Source organism: Myxine glutinosa, chromosome 12, assembly GCF_964187855.1.
Source record: "Myxine glutinosa chromosome 12, kmMyxGlut1.1, whole genome shotgun sequence".
Classification (NCBI taxonomy): domain Eukaryota; kingdom Metazoa; phylum Chordata; class Myxini; order Myxiniformes; family Myxinidae; genus Myxine; species Myxine glutinosa.
Genome location: NC_136272.1, coordinates 41,880,848 through 41,901,247, shown reverse-complemented (window position 1 = coordinate 41,901,247; position 20,400 = coordinate 41,880,848). Strand labels below are relative to the sequence as shown.

The following is a 20,400-nucleotide window of genomic DNA, read 5'->3' as shown; positions in this document are numbered from 1 at the left end:
AGATGGACATGCAATCTGTTCCAGATCTTGCCTAAATCTGCTTGCAAATGGTATCAGGTGATAGGTGGATGTTCAAGTACCTCCATGAACAAAGTTCCTCAATGTGTCTTCCAACAACCAATCACTGGTGAATTTCCTCAATGAATATTTGGTCACTCATGCATCACACTGTCTGCAAGCACATCCCAGCTTGTACACTCTGTTATGGGAGGCTTTTCCAATGGTGAGGTAGTACAGTCCATGTGTAGCAAAGGTGCAGATGAAGAAAGAGACTTTTCCAGAAGACAGGTAGTAGTCAACACCAGGACGGTGTTAATGCTGATGAAGACTTTGGATTGTATGGTGTTCCAAAAACCATAATAATTAGATCACCAGATACAAATGCATTAGTGCTTGCTGTTCACTACTTTCCAAAAATAGTGAATACAATTAAAATGAGGATTGAAATGGGTATCATTACCAGTATAAGTGACAAGTGCCGATTTGTACCCGTGAATGCAATTTGTGCTGCGCTCGGTTTCCAGTTTTGCAACATACTTCCTGACAAACAAGCACTCACAGGGTGTGACTCAGTTTCATCCCGATTTGGCATCGACAAGAAAACAGTCTTCAACGTCGTCCAAAAAATAAAAAAATCTCATCCATGTCTGAAGAAAGCGGTTCAGTTTGGCATTTTTAATGAGAAATAGGCAAAGCCTAGAAACGAACGAAACCCATTAGAGTTATCCTTTAGAACACTGAAGAATTACCCTTTTAAAATACCCTTTATAACTCATTATAATTACCCTTTAGAACTCCCTAGAATTAAACACGGTGGGTTAGACAGGTTCTTCTTCTTCATTATTTGACGGGTGGATGGAAGGAAGGACATAGTCAAATATTGAAGCGGCTTTTTTTTTTCTTTTCTTTTTTTGTATACTGAATCGAGGCTCGTGAAAGAGCTAACATTTATTTCACAAACAAATCAACCAGACAAACAAAATATATAAAAAGAGGGAGCGGAAGACAAGATGGGGAGAGAAGGGGAGCACACAAACACAACATTTGAGAGCAGGGAGATGTGTGGGAGGGAGAGGGCTTGGGGGGAGGAGGCGTGGGAAGGGGGGGGGGGGTGGGAGGAGAAGTATAAAGCACAAGGACACCAAGGACTTCCAGGACAGAAGTTGGTATTTCAAAAAAGTGGATTTGGCGTGAAATTAGCGGGGGTAGAAAAGATCAAGGTTTTGGATGGGGGAAGATAAGAGATGGTGGTGAACAGGTGTTTTAAAGACCTGGAGGGTGGAGTGGGATTGAAGAGAGTGAGGGAGTTTGTTCCAGAGGCGGGAGAAAAGAGGAATGAAGGAGTGAAGGTGAGCAGAGAGTCTTGATTTTGGCAGTTTAACCATAAGAGGGTTGCAGGCAGATCTTGTGTGACCTGTAGGAATATTTGGGGGACAGAGTCCAGAGAGAGCTGGTGGGGCAAGGCCAGAGAGGAGTCGGTAGAAGACGGAAAGACCACCAACCTGCCTGCGGTGCGTGAGTGAAAGGCCTTTGGAGTTAGCTTCATCGCGGGAGATTCCAATGATTCTGGCTTCACCACTTAAAAAGGGAACAGAAAGTTTTAAAGACCTAGTTAACTTGGGAGAAAGTGAAAAAGAGGCTGCTATTTCAGCAGCACAGTCGTTTCCTGGAACGCTGTATGACGCAAGTGGCAAAGAGAAGAGTGCTCACATCGACCTCAATTTCCTGTGGCTAAAACTAGCCAACAACTAGAGCAATGCGACTGTGTCGCCAATATGTCTCCGCGTAGTCACTGCCCGTGACAATGGATAGATGTCCTCGTTCACTGTCCTAAAAATAAACAAGTTTGGTTTAAATTCCTTCAGCTGTTTTGAAGTATCACATTTTTACCACAGGACAGGTTTCACATCGACCGGTGAAGCGTTTTCAGAGAAGGGATTTTTTTAAAATCAGCTTTCAAGCTAATATGGCTGACAAACCACATGACATATAACATCAAAAATGTACATTCTGCATATGTATGGGTAGGGGATCACGTTTGTGAAGTTTCATGTTGATCGGATAAGGTTAGTTTTTCTAAGAAAGATGGCTGCCAAACCACCTACGATGTCATCATTTTCAAACTACTGTATATGCAACAATGGTGTTACATGACATTTGTAAAATTTCCCATCGATAGGGTAAGCGGTTTCAGAGATATAATTATTTAATATTTTCCTTCAATCCAATATGGCTGCCAAACCATGTGACCTATGATGTCATAATTTTGATATTTCAATTTTGATATTTTGGTTGGGAAAAACAGGATGATAAACTTACGCCTGTGTTCTTCAAGAGACCAATGGCCTCTGAGCTCCGAGAAGGACTCATCTGTTCCTGTTTAAGTAAGAGTACATGTATCATCAGTTGCGTGTGTAACCACTAGTCAGAGCAGCTTGCCTTGAACAAAACTGTGCATATGCCATTGAAATGAAGACTTTGGAAACCTACACTCGACTGACAGGGACCAAGAGCATCTGGATGAAGATGACGACGAAGGGTGAATAGTGAAGTGCCGTCGGCTGTATATTGTCTCTGATAGAATCGGTAACTTGTCACCAGTATGCCATTTTATGCAAAACTATATTGCATGTGTCAGCATATTGATTGCTTTTTCCCATTCTTGCAAACAGATAAAAGAGAACTGCATCAATACATTTGTTCTGTATGACGTGTATGGATTTGTTGAACCCCCAAAATGTTTAGACACCAATATCATGCTTCTATGATACATAGAAGCTGAGATAAGACGCAAAATGGTTTCTCATGACACAAATTTGAGAAATCATTATGTGACTTGTTTGACCCTCGCTCCACAAAAACTGCACCACTTGGCAGCCCCACATCAAACCTTACTTTAGCGGGGAGACATGAAGCTTCCAATTGGTATACAATGCCTTCAGAAAGTATTCACACCCCTTTAATTTGTCACATATTGTTGTGTTACAGCATGAAATAAAAAAAGGACTGAATTGAATTTTTTGTCACTGATCTGCACATAATACCCCACAATGTCAAAATGGATTTTTTATTATTATTATTATGCAAAATAATTTAAATGAAATATACAAAATATCAAATTTACAAAATATAATCATTCAACCCCGAGTCAATACTTCATTGAAGTGCCTTTGGCACCTTCGAGTTTTGGCAGCTCCGAATACAGCTTCGAGTCTTCTTGGGTACGTCTATCAGTTTGCACATCTGGATTTGGGGAGTTTCTCCCATTCTTAATTGCAGATTTGCTCATGCTCTGTCATTTTAGATGGGTGAACAGCAATCTTTAAGTCTTTCCACAAATTCTCAATGGGATTCATGTCGGGGCTTTGGCTGGGCCACTGAATAACTTTCACATTCTTGTTCTGAAGCCATTCCAATATTCCTGTATGCTTGAGGTTATTGTCCAGTTGGAACGTACATTTTCGCCACAGTCTAAGGTCTTCTGCACTCGGAAGCAGGTTCTCCAAAAGGATTTGTCTATACTTAGCTCCATTCATTGTTCCCTCTATCCTTACAAGTCTCCCAGTCACTGCCTCTGAAAAGCATCCCCATAGCATGATGAGGCCATGACTACCATGCTTCACGTTAAGGATGGTGTTACATGGGTGATGAGCTGTGCTCAGTTTCTGTCAGACGTAGCCCATTGCATTCATGCCAAAGAGTTCAATTTTCTTCTCAGGAGTGCTGTCATGTGCCTTTTTCTCAGGAGTGGTTTCCATCTGGCCACTCTCCCATAAAGCCGAGATTTGTGAAGTGCTGCAGAGACTGTTGTCCTTCTGGCAGGTTCTCCCTTCTCAGCCATGGATCTCTATTTCTGTCAAAGTTGTCATTGGGTTCTTGGTCACCTCCCTGATCAATGTGTGGTTGCTCAGTTTGCTCGGTTGCTCAGTTTCTTTCCATTTCCGAATGATGGAGCTTACTGTGTTCTTGGGAACTTTCAGCACTCGAGAAATATTTTTATACCCTTCCCCAGATCTATGCCTCTTCACAATTCTATCTTGGAGTTCTACAGACAGTTCCTTGGACTTCATGGTGGAGTTTCTGCTCTAAATGCTTTGCCAAATGTGGGACCTCATATAAAAAGGTGTGTTTCTTTCTAAATAATGTCCAATTAATTGAATTAGCCACAGGTGGGCTCAAATCAAGTTGCAGAGACATCTCAAGGATGATCAAAGGAAAGTGGACGCACATGAGCCTTAGTTTGGAGTGTCATAGCAAAGGGGTTGAATACTTACTGACTCAAGACATTTCAGCTTTTCATTTTTCATTAATTTGTAAATATTTCTAAAAAAAAAATGTTCCACTTTGACATTAATGGGTTATTATTTGTGGATATTATATAATTTTTAAGTGAATCTTCACCATTGAGAGATAGGGCAAAAAACTATACATACCACGATATCGTAAAAAGTTGTGGACGGATTCGGATGAAACTTGGTGGACAGGTTGGGTTTGTGACGAGGAAGAGTTTATTCTATTTTGGTGAAGATTCAAATGCGGATTCGAATTAGAGAATTTTTTTAGTAATTCTTCACCATTGAGTGATAGGGCTACAACCGATGTATAGCATGATTTCTCAAAAAGTTGTGGAGGGATTCAGATGAAACTTGGTGGGCAGGTTTTGTGTGTGAAAAGGGGAAATCAAGTCAATTTTGGTGAAGATCCGAATACGGGTCAGCCTACGAGAATTTGTTTATTTCTGAGTTACTTATGACCAAACTTATACATATATATATTTCATTAATATTGTTACGAATTTGGGTAGTGATATATGTAGAGCAGAGTAGCTCTGAGTAGGTAACATGCTCGACTGTCGCGATAGGGAATCTACCTGTAATAAGTTCTGTGTGTTTAGGTGTTTTGTCGGTCAAGGTGTATAACTGTGAATCTACCAGGAGATTCGTGTGTTAGGTAGTGTAGGGGTTAATGAGTAGAGCCCTTGTACGTCTCACCTGGTAGTCAAACCTTTGTCCCTTATGGCACTACAGACCACATAGACATTGGTTAGGATTCCCTTCGTACAACACTAATGATGCCCTTTCCCCCTGACATGACTTAGGAAGAAATCGGGCTAGAACACTGCCACACGGCCGCCACCATTTGCACCTCCCTGAGGCCTATCCACCTCGCATAGCACGTGCTACAACACAAGGAGCAGGAGCGGGAGTGAGAGTGACGCAGTGGGTGTGCCCCTGGACAAGCCGGCGAGTCGGTGGAGGCTCTGATTGGCAGGACAGAGCGCCAATGCTGACGTCATCGGCCGGGGATATTAACGGGGGCCGGACGCCTTTTCGAGCAGTTAGTTGCCGAATGCCATTTGCGCAGTTGAGCAGGAGGACCGAGAGAGTCGAGTTCCATTCCTGAGTCGAGTTGAGTAGTTCAGCAGATGGAGTCTGACTGGTAGTTGAGTGACATTCCTGGCAGTGAGAAGGTTTTTGAGTTCACGGTTCGCAGTTCACAGCTCGAGAGAGTCCCGGTGCGATCCTGAGTTGGCTTGTGAGCAGAGTCCTGGCCCTGGTTGAGTTGGCTGTCGTGTGGAAGATCGCCGTTGAGGTGGTTGGAGCTCGCTCCTTTTTGCTGGGTGGATTCGCGCTAGCCTGCTGTGGGACCTCGTGGTGATCGGTGCTTGGTGCTCGGGGCTTTGGAACTTGGAACGAGGCGTGCCGCGGGACGAAAGGAGCCGCGTGTTGGACAGCGGCTAAAGCCAACGACGAGACAGATAAGCCTGAGCTCCGCGTATACATTTTACACAACAGACGTGTTTCTTTCGTATTTGATCCCTCGTTTTGTTTCTGATATCTGTTGTGTGTGGGATCCAAATTTAGGCTTCTTATTAGAGTTATTATCGTGCTTTTCCTGTCCTTGCTTTTCACAATAAACCCTTGTATTATTTTCTTGTACAAATATCTGAACGCAGTTTACCGGGTGGTTGATTTCAATAGATAAGGCTGTGGGGACTTTCGCCGCTTCCCTCCTCCATTCCGCGCGCTTCGGTGTTTTAGATTTTGGAATCCGCCAGAGTTTCCGCCTCGGAGTTAAAGCCTTCGTGAACGGCATCCGCGACCGCCAGTAATTAATTTTGGCGGTTGCACGACATTATATATATAAATTAATATAATATATATATACTAGCGGGGTCACCCGTGGGAATCCCACGGGCATGGATGTGTGTGACATTTCGACATATTGAGTTATATGCTGCACATTCATTTTTACAAAATGGTTACTGGCAAGTCATCAGATCCAGAAATGGTGTGAATTTAGTTATTTCACATAATATGTGACCCCTCACTCCTCTCCACCTGACACTCTCCTGTCTCCACCTGACACTCTCCTGTCTCCACCTGACACTCTCCTCTCTCCACCTAGCACTCCTCTCCTCTCCAAACCCTCACATCCCTCTCCTTTCCAATCCCTCACCTCTCCAATCCCTCACACTCCTCTCCTCTCCAATCCTTCACACGCCTCTCCAATCGCGCCTCACACTCCTCTCCAATCGCGCCTCACACTCCTCTCCAATCGCGCCTCACACTCCTCTCCAATCGTGCCTCACACTCCTCTCCAATCGTGCCTCACACTCCCCTCCAATCACTCCTCTCCAATCGTGCCTCACACTCCTCTCCAATCACGCCTCACACTCCTCTCCAATCGTGCCTCACACTCCTCTCCAATCGCGCCTCACACTCCTCTCCAATCGCGCCTCACTCGCCTCTCCAATCGGCTTTCCCTGTCTCGTTTCTCTCCTTTTTCTCCCGTCTCGTTCTTTTTCTTGCTCCAAATCGGCCCGTCGGAATCGGAAATCGGCCCGTCTCGCCCGTCGGCCCGTCGGAATCGGAAATCGGCCCGTCTTGCTTTTGTGCTTGTGCGTAAATAAATTGTGTTCATGACACCATTTCTGGTGTTGGGCTAGCGGCTAGGGTGCCGGCTTAGGATCCTGGGTTCGAATCTCGGTCGATCGCCGAATTAATGCCAGGGGGGTTGACTCAGCCTGTCATCCTTCCGAGGTCGGCTAATTGAGTACCAGTTCACTGGTAATTCCCTGTTTGTCGTTGAAGGCGGCAAAAAGGGTTGGCGTCAGGAAGGGCATCCGGCCGTAAAACATTGCTTCAAAAAGGGGACAAAAAAACAACAACTACCACGGTCCCCGAAAAGGCCAACCCCCGCTTTGCGGGGAAAAATGGCCTCTAAACGGTGGTTTTTACACCATTTCTGGATCTGATGACTTGCCAGTAACCATTTTGTAAAAATGAATGTGCAGCATCTAACTCAATATGTCGAAATGTCACACACATCCATACCCGTGGGATTCCCACGGGTGACCCCGCAAGTTTGCATTGACGTTCGTCGATGGACTCGTTCGCCCGTCTCATTCGTTTTCTTGCTGCATCCTGTTCAAGTCTGCGTTCTTCATCGATCGTCTCATTCATTTTGGAAATAGAAGTTTCCACGCAGCGCATGAATTGTCACGATCCTCAAGAGGAATTTGTCTCGTAATCATCAAATGATAAATGGCAAGTAAATTATATTGTGGAAAATTAAAGATTTCAAATAAACCTATTTAAAGTGTATTCGCACATAACTAATTTTAAAAAACGAAGAAATATCTCTCGGTAATTTCCTGAAACATATTTTACTTCCGGCTAATAATGTTGAATTAAATAAAAACGAAGAAATATATGTCGGCATCATTGTTGACGTTTTTGTGACGACTGTCATCAAACGAAAAAGTAATATATCTTAACGGAAAAGCAAAAGCGAATTTTTAATATATATCGACACGTTGCCGTCGGTGTCATGTTGGGCGGTGTATGATACACCATGACGCGATTTTTAAAAATATATCTCTGCATTTTCCCGCGTGTGTGGAATGTTCTCAATTATTGCTGACACCGAGTCCAAAACCATCGATAAAAATGAAATCATATGGTGAGTTAGATTGGAGATAAAGGCGTGAGAGAGACTCAATGGCCTTGAAGTTGAAGTTACAGGCGTTTGAGAATTCATTTCGTTCTATAAACGGCAACTTTCATTGGATTTCCTTCCCGTTTTTTTTCAACCGAGTCGAAAACTATGTTAGCGACTGTGAAAAATGAAATGATATATCGAATTTAAAATAGATATCGACACATTGCCGTCGGTGTCATGTTGGGCGGTGTATGATACACCATGACGCGATTTTAAAAAATATATCTCTGCATTTTCCCGCGTGTGTGGAATGTTTGTGGAAAATTAAAGATTTCAAATAAACCTATTTAAAGTGTATGCGCACATAACTAATAAAAAAAACGAAGAAATATCTCGGTAATTTCCTGAAACATATTTTACTTCCGGCTAATATGTTGAATGAAATAAAAACGAAGAAATATATGTCGGCATCATTGTTGACGTTTTTGTGACGACTATCATCAAACGAAATAGTAATATATCATAACGGAAAAGCAAAAGCGAATTTTTAATATATATCGATACATTGCCGGCGGTGTCATGTTGGGCGGTGTATGATACACCATGACGCGATTTTAAAAAATATATCTCTGCATTTTCCCGCGTGTGTGGATTGTTCTCAATTATTGCTGACACCGAGTCTAAAAGTAAAACCATCGATAAAAATGAAATCATATGGTGAGTTAGATTGGAGATAAAGGCGTGAGAGAGACTCAATGGCCTTGAAGTTACAGGCCTTTGAGAATTCATTTCGTTCTATAAACGGCAACTTTCATCGGATTTTCTTCCCGTTTTTTTTCAACCGAGTCTAAAACTATGTTAGCGACTGTGAAAAATGAAATGATTTATCGAATTTGATTTGAAATAAAACTGGGAGAGAGAGGAAGACACCACGGGCCTACAAAACAGGACTCAAAGCTATGCGAGTTAATAAAATGGTGGATATTTGTTTATATGAAGCCTCTCCCAGAATGGGTGGAGCTATGGGTGGAGCTACTCTGCAAACCGAGTAAGCCACACCCCGGACAGACACCCAACAGATAGACAGACAGACAGACAGAATCATCTACGGCTATTATAATATAGATATATATATATATATATATATATATATATATATATATATATATATATATATATATATGTGTGTATATATATATATTCACGGTTTTTTTTTCTATTCGCGGCCGTGTTCCACGAAATCGCAGTTTCTTTTTCCTATTCGCCGCCATGTTCCGTGAAATTGCGGGGGGGGGGGGGGGGGGGGGGTTTCCTATTCGCGGCCATGTTCCGCCAAATCGCAGGTTTTTTTCCCAATTTGCAGCAGTGTTCAGCAAAATTGCGGGGTTTTTTTATCTATTCGCGGCTGTGCCCCCGCAAATTCATGGGTTTTTTTTCTTATTCGCAGCCATGTTCCGCGAATTCGCTGATTTCAGGAGCGCAAAAAAAAAAAAATCACGAGCCGTTAGCTTCACATACTCTATTTATAAAACCTTCATGGATTATCGTCGATATTTGTGGGATTTGACTCGCCATTCGAGGATGACTTTGCCTCGCCATTTGCAGATTTTGCCTCTCCATTCGCTGTTTGGTCCTCTCTATTCGCGGATTTTCTTGACTTGGGAAGCTATCCCCCCTTTTTCCATTGAAACCATGCCCCGTTATTCACGGGTTTCACTATTAGCGGATTTTCCAGGAACATATCCCCTGCGATATGTTCCGATGGTACATATGCTTGCAATCACAGAGCTTTCATAAAGTGTCGGCATGGCTAACCCCCGCTGTAGCGGGGAAAAATGGCCTGAAAACGATCATTCATTCATTCATTCATACACAGTGAACAAAAGCATGAACCACCCCATATTCTTATAACCGACAGAAAAATAAAAGCTTCAAAACTCCTCCTCACCTGAAACTCTAAGTTGTGTTTTATTGATCTCACATGACGTGTAGCACATGATGCATCACCAGAAAACTCCTTACAAAGCTTGCAGTAAAATGCCTTAACTGGCATCATAAATTCTGCACCTAATTAAAAAAACAAAAACATTTACAGATTAAAGTGTTCAAAAGATCAAATGAAGAAGATAAATCAAAAGCCAGCACGTATACAAAAGCAGAAATAATTGATACAACCAGCAAAATTCACGTTATACAGTCATGGCCAAACATATTGGCACCCTTGCACCTTTTTCAAATAACCCACAATTGTCTCTAAAAATAAGATGAACTTGACAAAAGTATTTGGTCTCGACAATTCTTTATTTGACTGTTAATATTACAGAACCTTTGTTTTTGATTCAGAACTTAATATATCCTTTTAAATCAGAAAATAAAAATAAATGGCGATGCCAAAATTATTGACACCATCGACTTAATATTTGGCAGCACAGCCTTTTGACAAAATAACTGCAGTCAAGCGCTTCCTATAGCCATGAATGAGCTTCCTTCACCTCTCTACTAGCAGTTTGGCCCACTTTTCTTGTGCAAACTGCTCCAGTTCTCCCAGATTTGAAGGGTGCCTTCTCCCAACTGCTGTTTTCAGATCTCCCCACATGTGTTCAATGGGATTTAGATCTGGACACATTGCTAGTCACTTCAGAACAGTCCAGCGTTTTGTCTTGAACCATTCCTGGGTGCTATTTGAAGTGTGTTTGGGCTCATTGTCCTGCTGCAAGACCCATGACCTTTGATGGAGACCCAGCTTTCTGATACTGCATTGAACATTGCACTTCAAAATGCCTTGGTAATCTCCTGATTTCATGATGCCATGCACACATTCAAGGCACACAATGCCAGAGGCAGCACAGCAACCCCAAAACATCACTGAACCTCCTCCATGTTTGACTGTAGGGAAGGTGTTCTTTTCTTTGAAGGCTTCATTTTGTTTTCTGTAAACATAGAGATGATGTGCTTTACAAAAAATCTATAATTTGGTCTCATCTGTACACAGGACATTCTCCCAGAAGGATTTTGGCTTGTTCAGGTGTTTCTTTTGGCAAACTCCAGTCGGGCTTTCTCAGCAGTGGGGTCCTCCTGGGTCTCTTACCATAGAAACCCCTATCATTGAGTTGGGGACGGATGGTGTGAGTTGAAAATGTCATACATTGTGTCTAAAGGTCAGCTTGAATCTGTTTGGCAGTTGATTGAGATGCTTTCTCCACCATTCGAACAATCCTTCACTGCTATATGCGATCAAGTTTTCTCTTGTGGCCACATCCAGGGAGGTTGGCTCCAATGCCATGAGCCTTAAACTCCTTGATAACATTATGTACAGTGGACACAGGAACATCAAGGTTTCTGGAGATGGACTTGTAGCCTTGAGATTGTCCATGCTTGGCTACAATATTGTGTCTGACGTCCTCAGACAATTCTCTCGTTTTCCTTATTTTCTCTGACTTCCTCAGACAATGCTCTGGGTTTTTTTCTTTTCTCTGATCTACTCAGATTTAGTAATTTTTTTCAGCTTTTTTTTGTTTTGTTCAACAGCAAACCAAAGAAATACTTATGTGGAGACCAAAATAGTTTTTAATTTCAACAATTTTGTGGAAGAAATGGTGCATTATTTGAAAAAAGTGCAGCGGTGCCAATATTTTCGGCCACGACTGTAACAATACTGTGTGTTATAAACAAAGTGCAATTGTTCTTCACAGATGGATTAAAATCAAAATGTCTTTTTTTGTTCACCTCTTGCTATTTGCCCTTCGTTTAAAATGCCTATTGACAATGCCGGTTTGACATTGCAATTTGGAAATAGAGGCACAACATTGCTCTTCATCATGCTTGTCCATGGGCGCTCAAGGACGTCTTCAAACTAAAGAGCAAAATAGCACACACAAATAATATTAAGACGATGGAAATGCACCAAGCTTGGAGAACATCCGTGATAAATGAAATCACAAAATTGCATGCGCCCAATTTAAATTAAAACTACCGATATGCCCCTGCCCACAATTTTACATCCATATACATTTTTACCTGACAATGCCTCTGGTCTTTGACCTCTTAATGGCATATTCCAATCAGTTAATCTTTGCATCATATATGACTAATACCAAGTATGTTCAAAATCCCATCACTGGTTTACAACTTGGTGTGGCAACATAATTTATATTTAACATGACCTCTGTCCTTTGACATCTAGACCCCAAAATGTAATCAGTTCATGTTTAGATCATTATACATACCTGCACCAAGTTTGATTTACATCCCTTCAGCTGTTTTCAAGTTATCACATTTTTACCTGACATGACCTCTGAGCTTTGACCTTTGACCTCGTGATGGCATAATCCAATGAGTTGGTTGTTGCATCATATATACTTTTACCAAGTTTGTTCAAAATCCCATCACTGGTTCATGAGTTGGTGGGGCAATATATTTTTTTCTGAACATGATGTCTGACCTTTGACCTCATAACCACAAATTTTAATCCGTTCATTTTTCCCTCATTATATATACCTGCACCAAGTTTGGTAAAATTCCCGTGACTGGTTCATAAGTTAGCTCGGTAAATGAATTTTTTACCTGACAGGACGCCTGAAATTTTCACCTTGACCTCTTCACCCCAAAGTCTAATCAGTTAATCTTTACATTATTATACATACATGTACCAAGTTGGAATCAGATCCACACAGCCGTTGTCAAGTTATATATCTATTAGACTTCAACCTTTGATCTTTGACCTCTTGACCCCAAAATCAAATAAGTTCATCTTTGCATCATAATAAATACTTGTACCAACTTTGCTCAGAATCCTATCACTGGTGCACAAGTTATCGCGGTAACAGGATTTTTACAGAACATGACCTATAACCTTTGGCCTTTGACCTTGTGATCCCAAAATCGAATCAGTTAATCTTTACCTCATTTTACATACATGCAACAAGTTTGATGAAGATCACTTCAGCCGTTCTCAAGTTATCGTGGCAACAAAAACCTAACACGGGTGGATGGACGGGCAGACGGACGGACCATCCCAAAAAATAATGCCTCCGGCAACTTCGGCGGTGTTGCAAAAAAGTCTTTGTTGGAAAAAAAAAATTATTTACCTGTCGGTGTTTTTTGGTGTGCAGATGAGAAAATAAATCATGGAAGTTAACAAACAAGGAGTTGCAAAGTTTACACCAATGAGTCCCTCCATCAAAGTATTCCCCTTCACTTTTCTCGACTTTCTTTTCGTTCTTTGTCAAAATCCCTTTTTCTTTTGTCTTCTGATCTTCCACGTCCGTCAAATCAATGGTCATTGGCTTCTACCAAAAAAAGACGAAAGTAACATCAATTGAAGCAGACAACAAACGTTAACATTTCTCACACTTAATTCATCATCCGAATACTGCATGTATGTCTGTTCTTGTGTATTAACTATTAGCCAAAGCTGCTTGATTAATTTCTGATTCAACAGAAAAATGGGTATGACAAATCAATCTTCAGGAAGACAATTTTGTTTTCTTGATAGCATAATGGTGAAAAGAAAATGCCATGATGAGACACAACACACTTTCCAATCACCTGTCAAACTTAGAAATTGCTACATTCAAAAATATGCTTCAGTATTGTCATCCCATTCAGTGTTGAATATAATCTAGCAAGGTCTCTTAAAGCCAGAACTTCCTCTTCCTCAGACATATAAAACGCACCTTTGCATCTTGGTCCAGTGATAGAACTCCAGTCTTGTCAAGCTCTGTTTGCCTTTGTGCTGCAGCAGCCACCTGTCTGCGAGTCAGAGCTATCTGCTCGGCAACATCCTTCTGCAGAAGGCCCAGTGCCAGCAGTGCAGGATCTTTATGACCATCTTTCTCCTTCCGTTTAATTCTCTCTACCTCACCTGCCGGCATGGAACGCAGCCAAAGTATCACTCTGTCATCAAGCCTAATTTCCTCCACACAACGATGTTGCAATTTTTATTTGCATGAGACATGGTCTCAGCTTGTTGCACTTCAAATTTAACATGTGCAGTCACGTGAAAAAGTAAGTACACCCCATGTAAAGTTTTGACTTTTTCAAAATATTTCATCATACAGCTATTTGATCTTCATTTCAACAATATTGATAGATAAAGGTGATATAATATAACAAATATCATGAAACATTTACATTTTGTAGTCCATTGTATAATTTAAATAAACATAAATGCAAATTTCGCATGTGGAAAAAGTAAGTACACCCTTGGCTCTAATAGGTGGTATTGCCCCCTTCGGCAGAAACAACCTCAAGTAGGCGTTTCTTATAAGTGTCTACCAGTCTCTGACATTGACCGGGAGAAATTTTTACCCACTCCTCCATGCAGAATTCTTTCAGCTGTGCGATGTTTGAGGGGTTTTTCTTGCATGCACAGCTCATTTCAAATCCCCCCACAACATCTCGATGGGATTTAGCTCCAGGCTTTGAATTAGCCATTCCAGAACCCTCCATTTCTTTCTTTTCAGCCATTCCTTGGTGGATTTACTGGTATGTTTAGGGTCATTGTCATGTTGCAAGGGTCACCTTCGGTTGAGCTTCAACTTTCCGACAGATGGTCTCACATTATCCTCAAGCACCCTCTGGTACAATGAAGAATTCATAGTGGATTCTATGATGGTGAGCTGCCCAGGCCCTGATGCAGCAAAGCTGTCCCAAACCATAATATTTCCACCACCATGCTTTACAGTTGGTATCAGGTTCTTGTGGTCAAATGCTGTCTTTGGTTTTCGCCAAACATGTCTTCTGGTACTGTGGCCAAATAGCTCTACCTTTGACTCATCTGTCCAGAGCACATTGTTCCAGAAGTGCTGGTCTTTGCCTCGGTGTTCATTGGCAAACTTTAGTCTTGCCCTGATGTTCTTTCTGGACAGCAAAGGTTTCCTCCTGGCACACCTCCCATGTAGATCAAATTTGTGCAGCCGCTTTCTAATGGTAGACTCGTGCACTTTGACATCAACAGTGGCAAGAGCTACCTGTAGGTCCTGTGATGACATTCTGGGGTTCTTAGAGACTTCTTTCAGCATCTTGCGGTCTGCTCTCGGGCTGAACTTGCAGAGGCGGCCTGGCCTGAACAAGTTGGCAGTTGTTTGTGATCTTCTCCACTTGTAGATGATTTTCCGGACAGTCAAATGATTGATTTCAAAGTTTGGAGATCTTTTTAAATCCCTTCCCAGACTCGTAGGCATCTATAACCTTCTTTCTGAAGACCTGAGAGAGCTCTTTTGATCTAGGCATGGTGACCCGCACACTTCAACAACAAAGAGCAAACCAAACGAAATGTCTGAGGTTTAAATAAGACAGGTTCCTCCAGGATCCTCTCTAACGATGTTCTAATCATTTGCACCTGAGCTGGTGCACCTGATTTTAATTTTAGGTATTTGAAGTCGTGATGAATGCAGGGGTGTACTTACTTTTTCCACATGCGAAATTTGCATTTATGTTTATTTAAATTATACAATGGACTACAAAATGTAAATGTTTCATGATATTTGTTATATTATATCACCTTTATCTATCAATATTGTTGAAATGAAGATCAAATAGCTGAATGTTGAAATATGTTGAAAAAGTCAAAACTTTACATGGGGTGTACTTACTTTTTCACATGAATGTATATATATTGTTGCACAACTCCAGTTAACACCAGAGTCGCGTATGGCCTAAACGGTCTTATTGAAGGCAATGACCAAACACGGATTTTACTTTGGCTGCGCGGGAGGGAGAAGGAAAATGGAAGGCTGCGGCAAAGCTTACCTGGAGCGCGTCGACTGTAGCTCCGGTCCTGCAGGAGATTAACTCAAGCGGGCACAGGTTTAACAGGGGATGCAAAATAATACAAGGGTTTATTGTAACAAGCGTTACGCCTAGTTCCCCCGTCGGGGAAGTGATGTGAGTTGACAAAGTGGAACACGCAGAAAACATGCTATGATATGATATTTCGCTCACAAGGGTCAGACATACATGGAGGCGGCCATCTTGGATTTTGACGTGGTGACCCAATTTTCAATAGCGTTCTTCCTTATGCCTAGATACACCCACACACCAGAAGGTACTTCGCTTATTTTTCAAGATATTTCGCTCACAAGGTTCAGACATATATATGGTGGCGGCCGTCCTGGATTTTGACATGGCGACCCACTTTACAATAGTGGTCTTCCTTATGCCGAGATACACCCACACACCAAATTAGAAGTTGGTACTTTGCTTATCTTTCAAGATATTCTTCTCACAAGATTCAGACATACATGGCGGCGGCCATCTTGGATTTTGACGTGGCGACCCAATTTTAAACAGGTTTCTTCCGTGTGCCTAGATACACCCACACACCAGATTAGAAGTTGGTACTTCGCTTATTTTTCGAGATATTTCTCTCACAAGGTTCAGACATATATATGGTGGTGGCCATCTTGGATTTTGATGTGGCGACCCAATTTTCAAGAGCGTTCTTCCTTATGGCGAGATACAGCCACACACCAAATTAGAAGTTGGTACTTCGCTTATTTTTCAAGATATTCATCTCACAAGGTTCGGACATACATGGCGGCGGCCATCTTGGATTTTGACATGGCGACCCAATTTTCAATAGCGTTCTTCCTTATGCCTAGATACACCCACACACCAGATTAGAAGTTGGTACTTTGCTTATTTTTCAAGATATTTCGCTCACAAGGTTCAGACATACAGTGGGGAGAACAAGTATTTGATACACTGCCGATTTTGCAGGTTTTCCCACTTACAAAGCACGTAAAGGTCTGTAATTTTTATCATAGGTACACTTCAACTGTGGAAGACGGAATCTAAAACAAAAATCCTGAAAATCACATTGTATGATTTTTAAGTAATTAATTTACATTTTATTGCATGAAATAAGTATTTGATCACCTACCAACCAGTAAGAATTCCGGCTCTCACAGACCTGTTAGTTTTTTCTTTAAGAAGCCCTCCCATTCTCCACTCATTACCTGTATTAACTGCACCTGTTTGAACTCGTTATCTGCATAAAAGACGTCTCCAGACCGTCTCCGACCACAAAGACCGCAAAGACCGACCGCAAAGCCGTCTCCAGACCTGTCCACACTCAATCAATCAGACTCCAACCTCTCCACAATGGGCAAGACCAGAGAGCTGTCTAAGGACATCAGGGACAAATTTGTAGACTTGCACAAGGCTGGGATGGGCTACAGGACAATAGGCAAGCAGCTTGGTGAGAAGGCAACAACTGTTGGCGCAATTATTAGAAAATGGAAGAAGTTCAAGATGACAGTCAATCTCCCTCGGTCTGGGGCTCCATGCAAGATCTCACCTCGTGGAGCCTCAATGATCATGAGAAAGGTGAGGGATCAGCCCAGAACTACATGGCAGGACCTGGTCAATGACCTGAAGAGAGCTGGGACCACAGTATCAAAGAAAACCATAAGTAACACACTACGCCGTCATGGATTAAAATCCTGCAGCGCACGCAAGGTCCCTCTGCTCAAGCCAGCGCATGTCCAGGCCCGTCTGAAGTTTGCCAATGACCATCTGGATGATCCAGAGGAGGAATGGGAGAAGGTCATGTGGTCTGATGAGACCAAAATAGAGCTTTTTGGTTTAAACTCCACTCGCCGTGTTTGGAGGAAGAAGAAGGATGAGTACAACCCCAAGAACACCATCCCAACCGTGAAGCATGGAGGTGGAAACATCATTCTTTGGGGATGCTTTTCTGCAAAGGGGACAGGACGACTGCACCGTATTGAGGGGAGGATGGATGGGGCCATGTATCGCGAGATCTTGGCCAACAATCTCCTTCCCTCAATAAGAGCATTGAAGATGGGGCGTGGCTGGGTCTTCCAGCATGACAACGACCCGAAACACACAGCCAGGGCAACTAAGGAGTGGCTCCGTACGAAGCATCTCAAGGTCCTGGAGTGGCCTAGCCAGTCTCCAGACCTGAACCCAATAGAAAATCTTTGGAGGGAGCTGAAAGTCTGTGTTGCGCAGCGACAGCCCCGAAACCTGAAGGATCTGGTGAAGATCTGTATGGAGGAGTGGGCCAAAATCCCTGCTGCAGTGTGTGCAAACCTGGTTAAGAACTACAGGAAACGTCTGATCTCTGTAATTGCAAACAAAGGTTTCTGTACCAAATATTAAGTTCTGTTTTTCTGATGTATCAAATACTTATTTCATGCAATAAAATGCAAATTAATTACTTTAAAATCATACAATGTGATTTTCAGGATTTTTGTTTTAGATTCCGTCTTCCACAGTTGAAGTGTACCTATGATAAAAATTACAGACCTTGACGTGCTTTGTAAGTGGGAAAACCTGCAAAATCGTCAGTGTATCAAATACTTGTTCTCCCCACTGTATATATGGTGGCGGCCATCTTGGATTTTGACGTGGCGACCCAATAGATACACCCACACACCAGATTAGACGTTGGTACTTCGCTTATTGTTCGAAATATTTCGCTCACAAGTTTCAGGAATATATATGGTGGCGGCCATCTTGGATTTTGACGTGGCGCCCCAATTTTCAATAGCGTTCGTCCTTATGCCGAGATACATCCACACACCAGATTAGACGTTAGTACTTCGCTTATTTTTCAAGATATTCATCTCACAAGGTTCAGACATACATGCCGGCGGCCATCTTGGATTTTGACGTGGCGACCCAATTTTCAATAGCGTTCTTCCTTATGCCTAGATACACCCACACACCAAATTAGAAGTTGGTACTACGCTTGTTTTTCAAGATATTCATCTCACAAGGTTCAGAGATACATGGCGGCGGCCATCTTGGATTTTGACGAGGCGACCCAATTTTCAATAGCCTTCTTCCTTATGCCTAGATACACCCACACACCAGATTAGAAGTTGGTACTTCGCTTATTTTTCAAGATATTTCGCTCACAAGGTTCAGACATATATATGGTGGCGGCCATCTTGGATTCTGACGTGGCTACCCAATTTTCAATCGCATTCTTCATAATGCCGAGATACACCCACACACCAAATTAGAAGTTGTTACTTTGCTTATTTTTCAAGATATTCATCTCAAGTTTCAGACAAAAATGGCGGCAGCCATCTTGGCTTTTGACGTGGCGGCCTGATTTTAAACAGCGTTCTTCCTTGTGCCTAGATACACCCACACACCAGATTAGACGTCGGTACTTCGCTTATTTTTCGAGATATTTCGCTCACAAGTTTGACATATATATGGTGGCGGCCATCTCGGACTTTGACGTGGCGACCCAATTTTCAATAGCGTTCGTCCTTATGCCGAGATACACCCACACACCAAATTAGAAGTTAGTACTTCGCTTATTTTTCAAGATATTCATCTCACAAGGTTCAGACATACATGGCATCAGACATACATGGCGGCGGCCATCTTGGATTTTGACGTGGGTTGCACCCACACACCAAATTCGAATGCGGTCCTTCGCTTACGCACGCATGCATGCACGCCCGCAAGCACGCACACACGCCCGCCCGCACGGACGGACGGACGGACACACGGACGGACGGACGGACACACGGACGGAGGGGAAAGCCATAGTTCCCCTTTCGCTCCGCTGAGCGACGGGGGACAATAAGAACCGGGACAGGAAAATGTGACGACAAACCTAAGTCCTAATTTGGGAGACCACACACACAGATATCAAATACAAGACGAGGGAAAATGAATACGAAAGAAAATAATTGTCTCGTCATGTAAAGTGTAACCGCAGAGTTCGGGCTTATCTGGTCTTTGTCGTCTTGTCTTTGGCCGCCGTCCAACACGGCTCCGTTCAGCCCCGATGTACCCACGAGGCCTCGCTCCAAGCTCCACAAGCGCCGCGAAGGCCCGAGCCAGCGCCCACTCCGTTCGCACACGACGAGGTCCCTCGCTCCAAACTCCAAAGCACCGAGCACCGCTCGAGACTGCCAGGGCACGAACATAGATGTCCAAACACCAAGAGAGCAACTCAACTACTCGCCAATTCAGGCCGTGAACGGCGAACCAACTGCCGCGCAACTGCTCTGAACCAACAACTCTTTCAGACTCAAGATCGCACCGGGACTGCCAAGGCCAGGAATCTCCCAGGAATCTCTGCGCAACCCACTCACTCGAACCAAAGTCCTGCCGCGTCTCAAACCAACTGCCCAAAATGGCGTTCAGCGCCCGTTAATATCACCTTTTTCGTGACGTCAGCCTTGGCGCGCTGCCAACAAATCAGTCTCCTCCACCGACTCGCCGGCTCGGACAGGTGCACGCCCACTGCGTCACTTCCACTCCCTGCTCCTGGTGTCATAGCGCATGCTATTCGAGGTGGATAGGCCTGTCGGAGGTGTACATGGCGGTGGCCATGCGGCGGTGTCCTGGCCTGGTTTCTTCCTAAGTCATGTCAGGGGGGAGGGCGTTATTTAGTGTTGCACTCAGGACTTGTCGGAATGTCTATGTGGTGTGCAGTGCCAAAAGGGACAAAGGTTTGGC

At 43.0% G+C, this 20,400-nt stretch overlaps 1 protein-coding gene across 2 annotated transcripts in view; it reads right to left on the bottom strand.

Annotated features, from left to right (window-relative positions):
• The window catches only part of LOC137437946 (uncharacterized), a 101,923-nt gene that overhangs the window by 26,722 nt on the left and 54,801 nt on the right, over positions 1–20,400 (bottom strand). For both annotated transcript variants that reach the window (XM_078766303.1, XM_078766302.1), the window contains exons 7-10: positions 13,620–13,807; positions 13,032–13,232; positions 11,671–11,797; positions 9,893–10,011 (exon numbers count right to left, since the gene is read on the bottom strand). In XM_078766303.1, the coding sequence (XP_078622429.1) occupies positions 9,893–10,011; positions 11,671–11,797; positions 13,032–13,232; positions 13,620–13,807 (635 nt within the window). The remainder of the gene's footprint in view (positions 1–9,892; positions 10,012–11,670; positions 11,798–13,031; positions 13,233–13,619; positions 13,808–20,400) is intronic.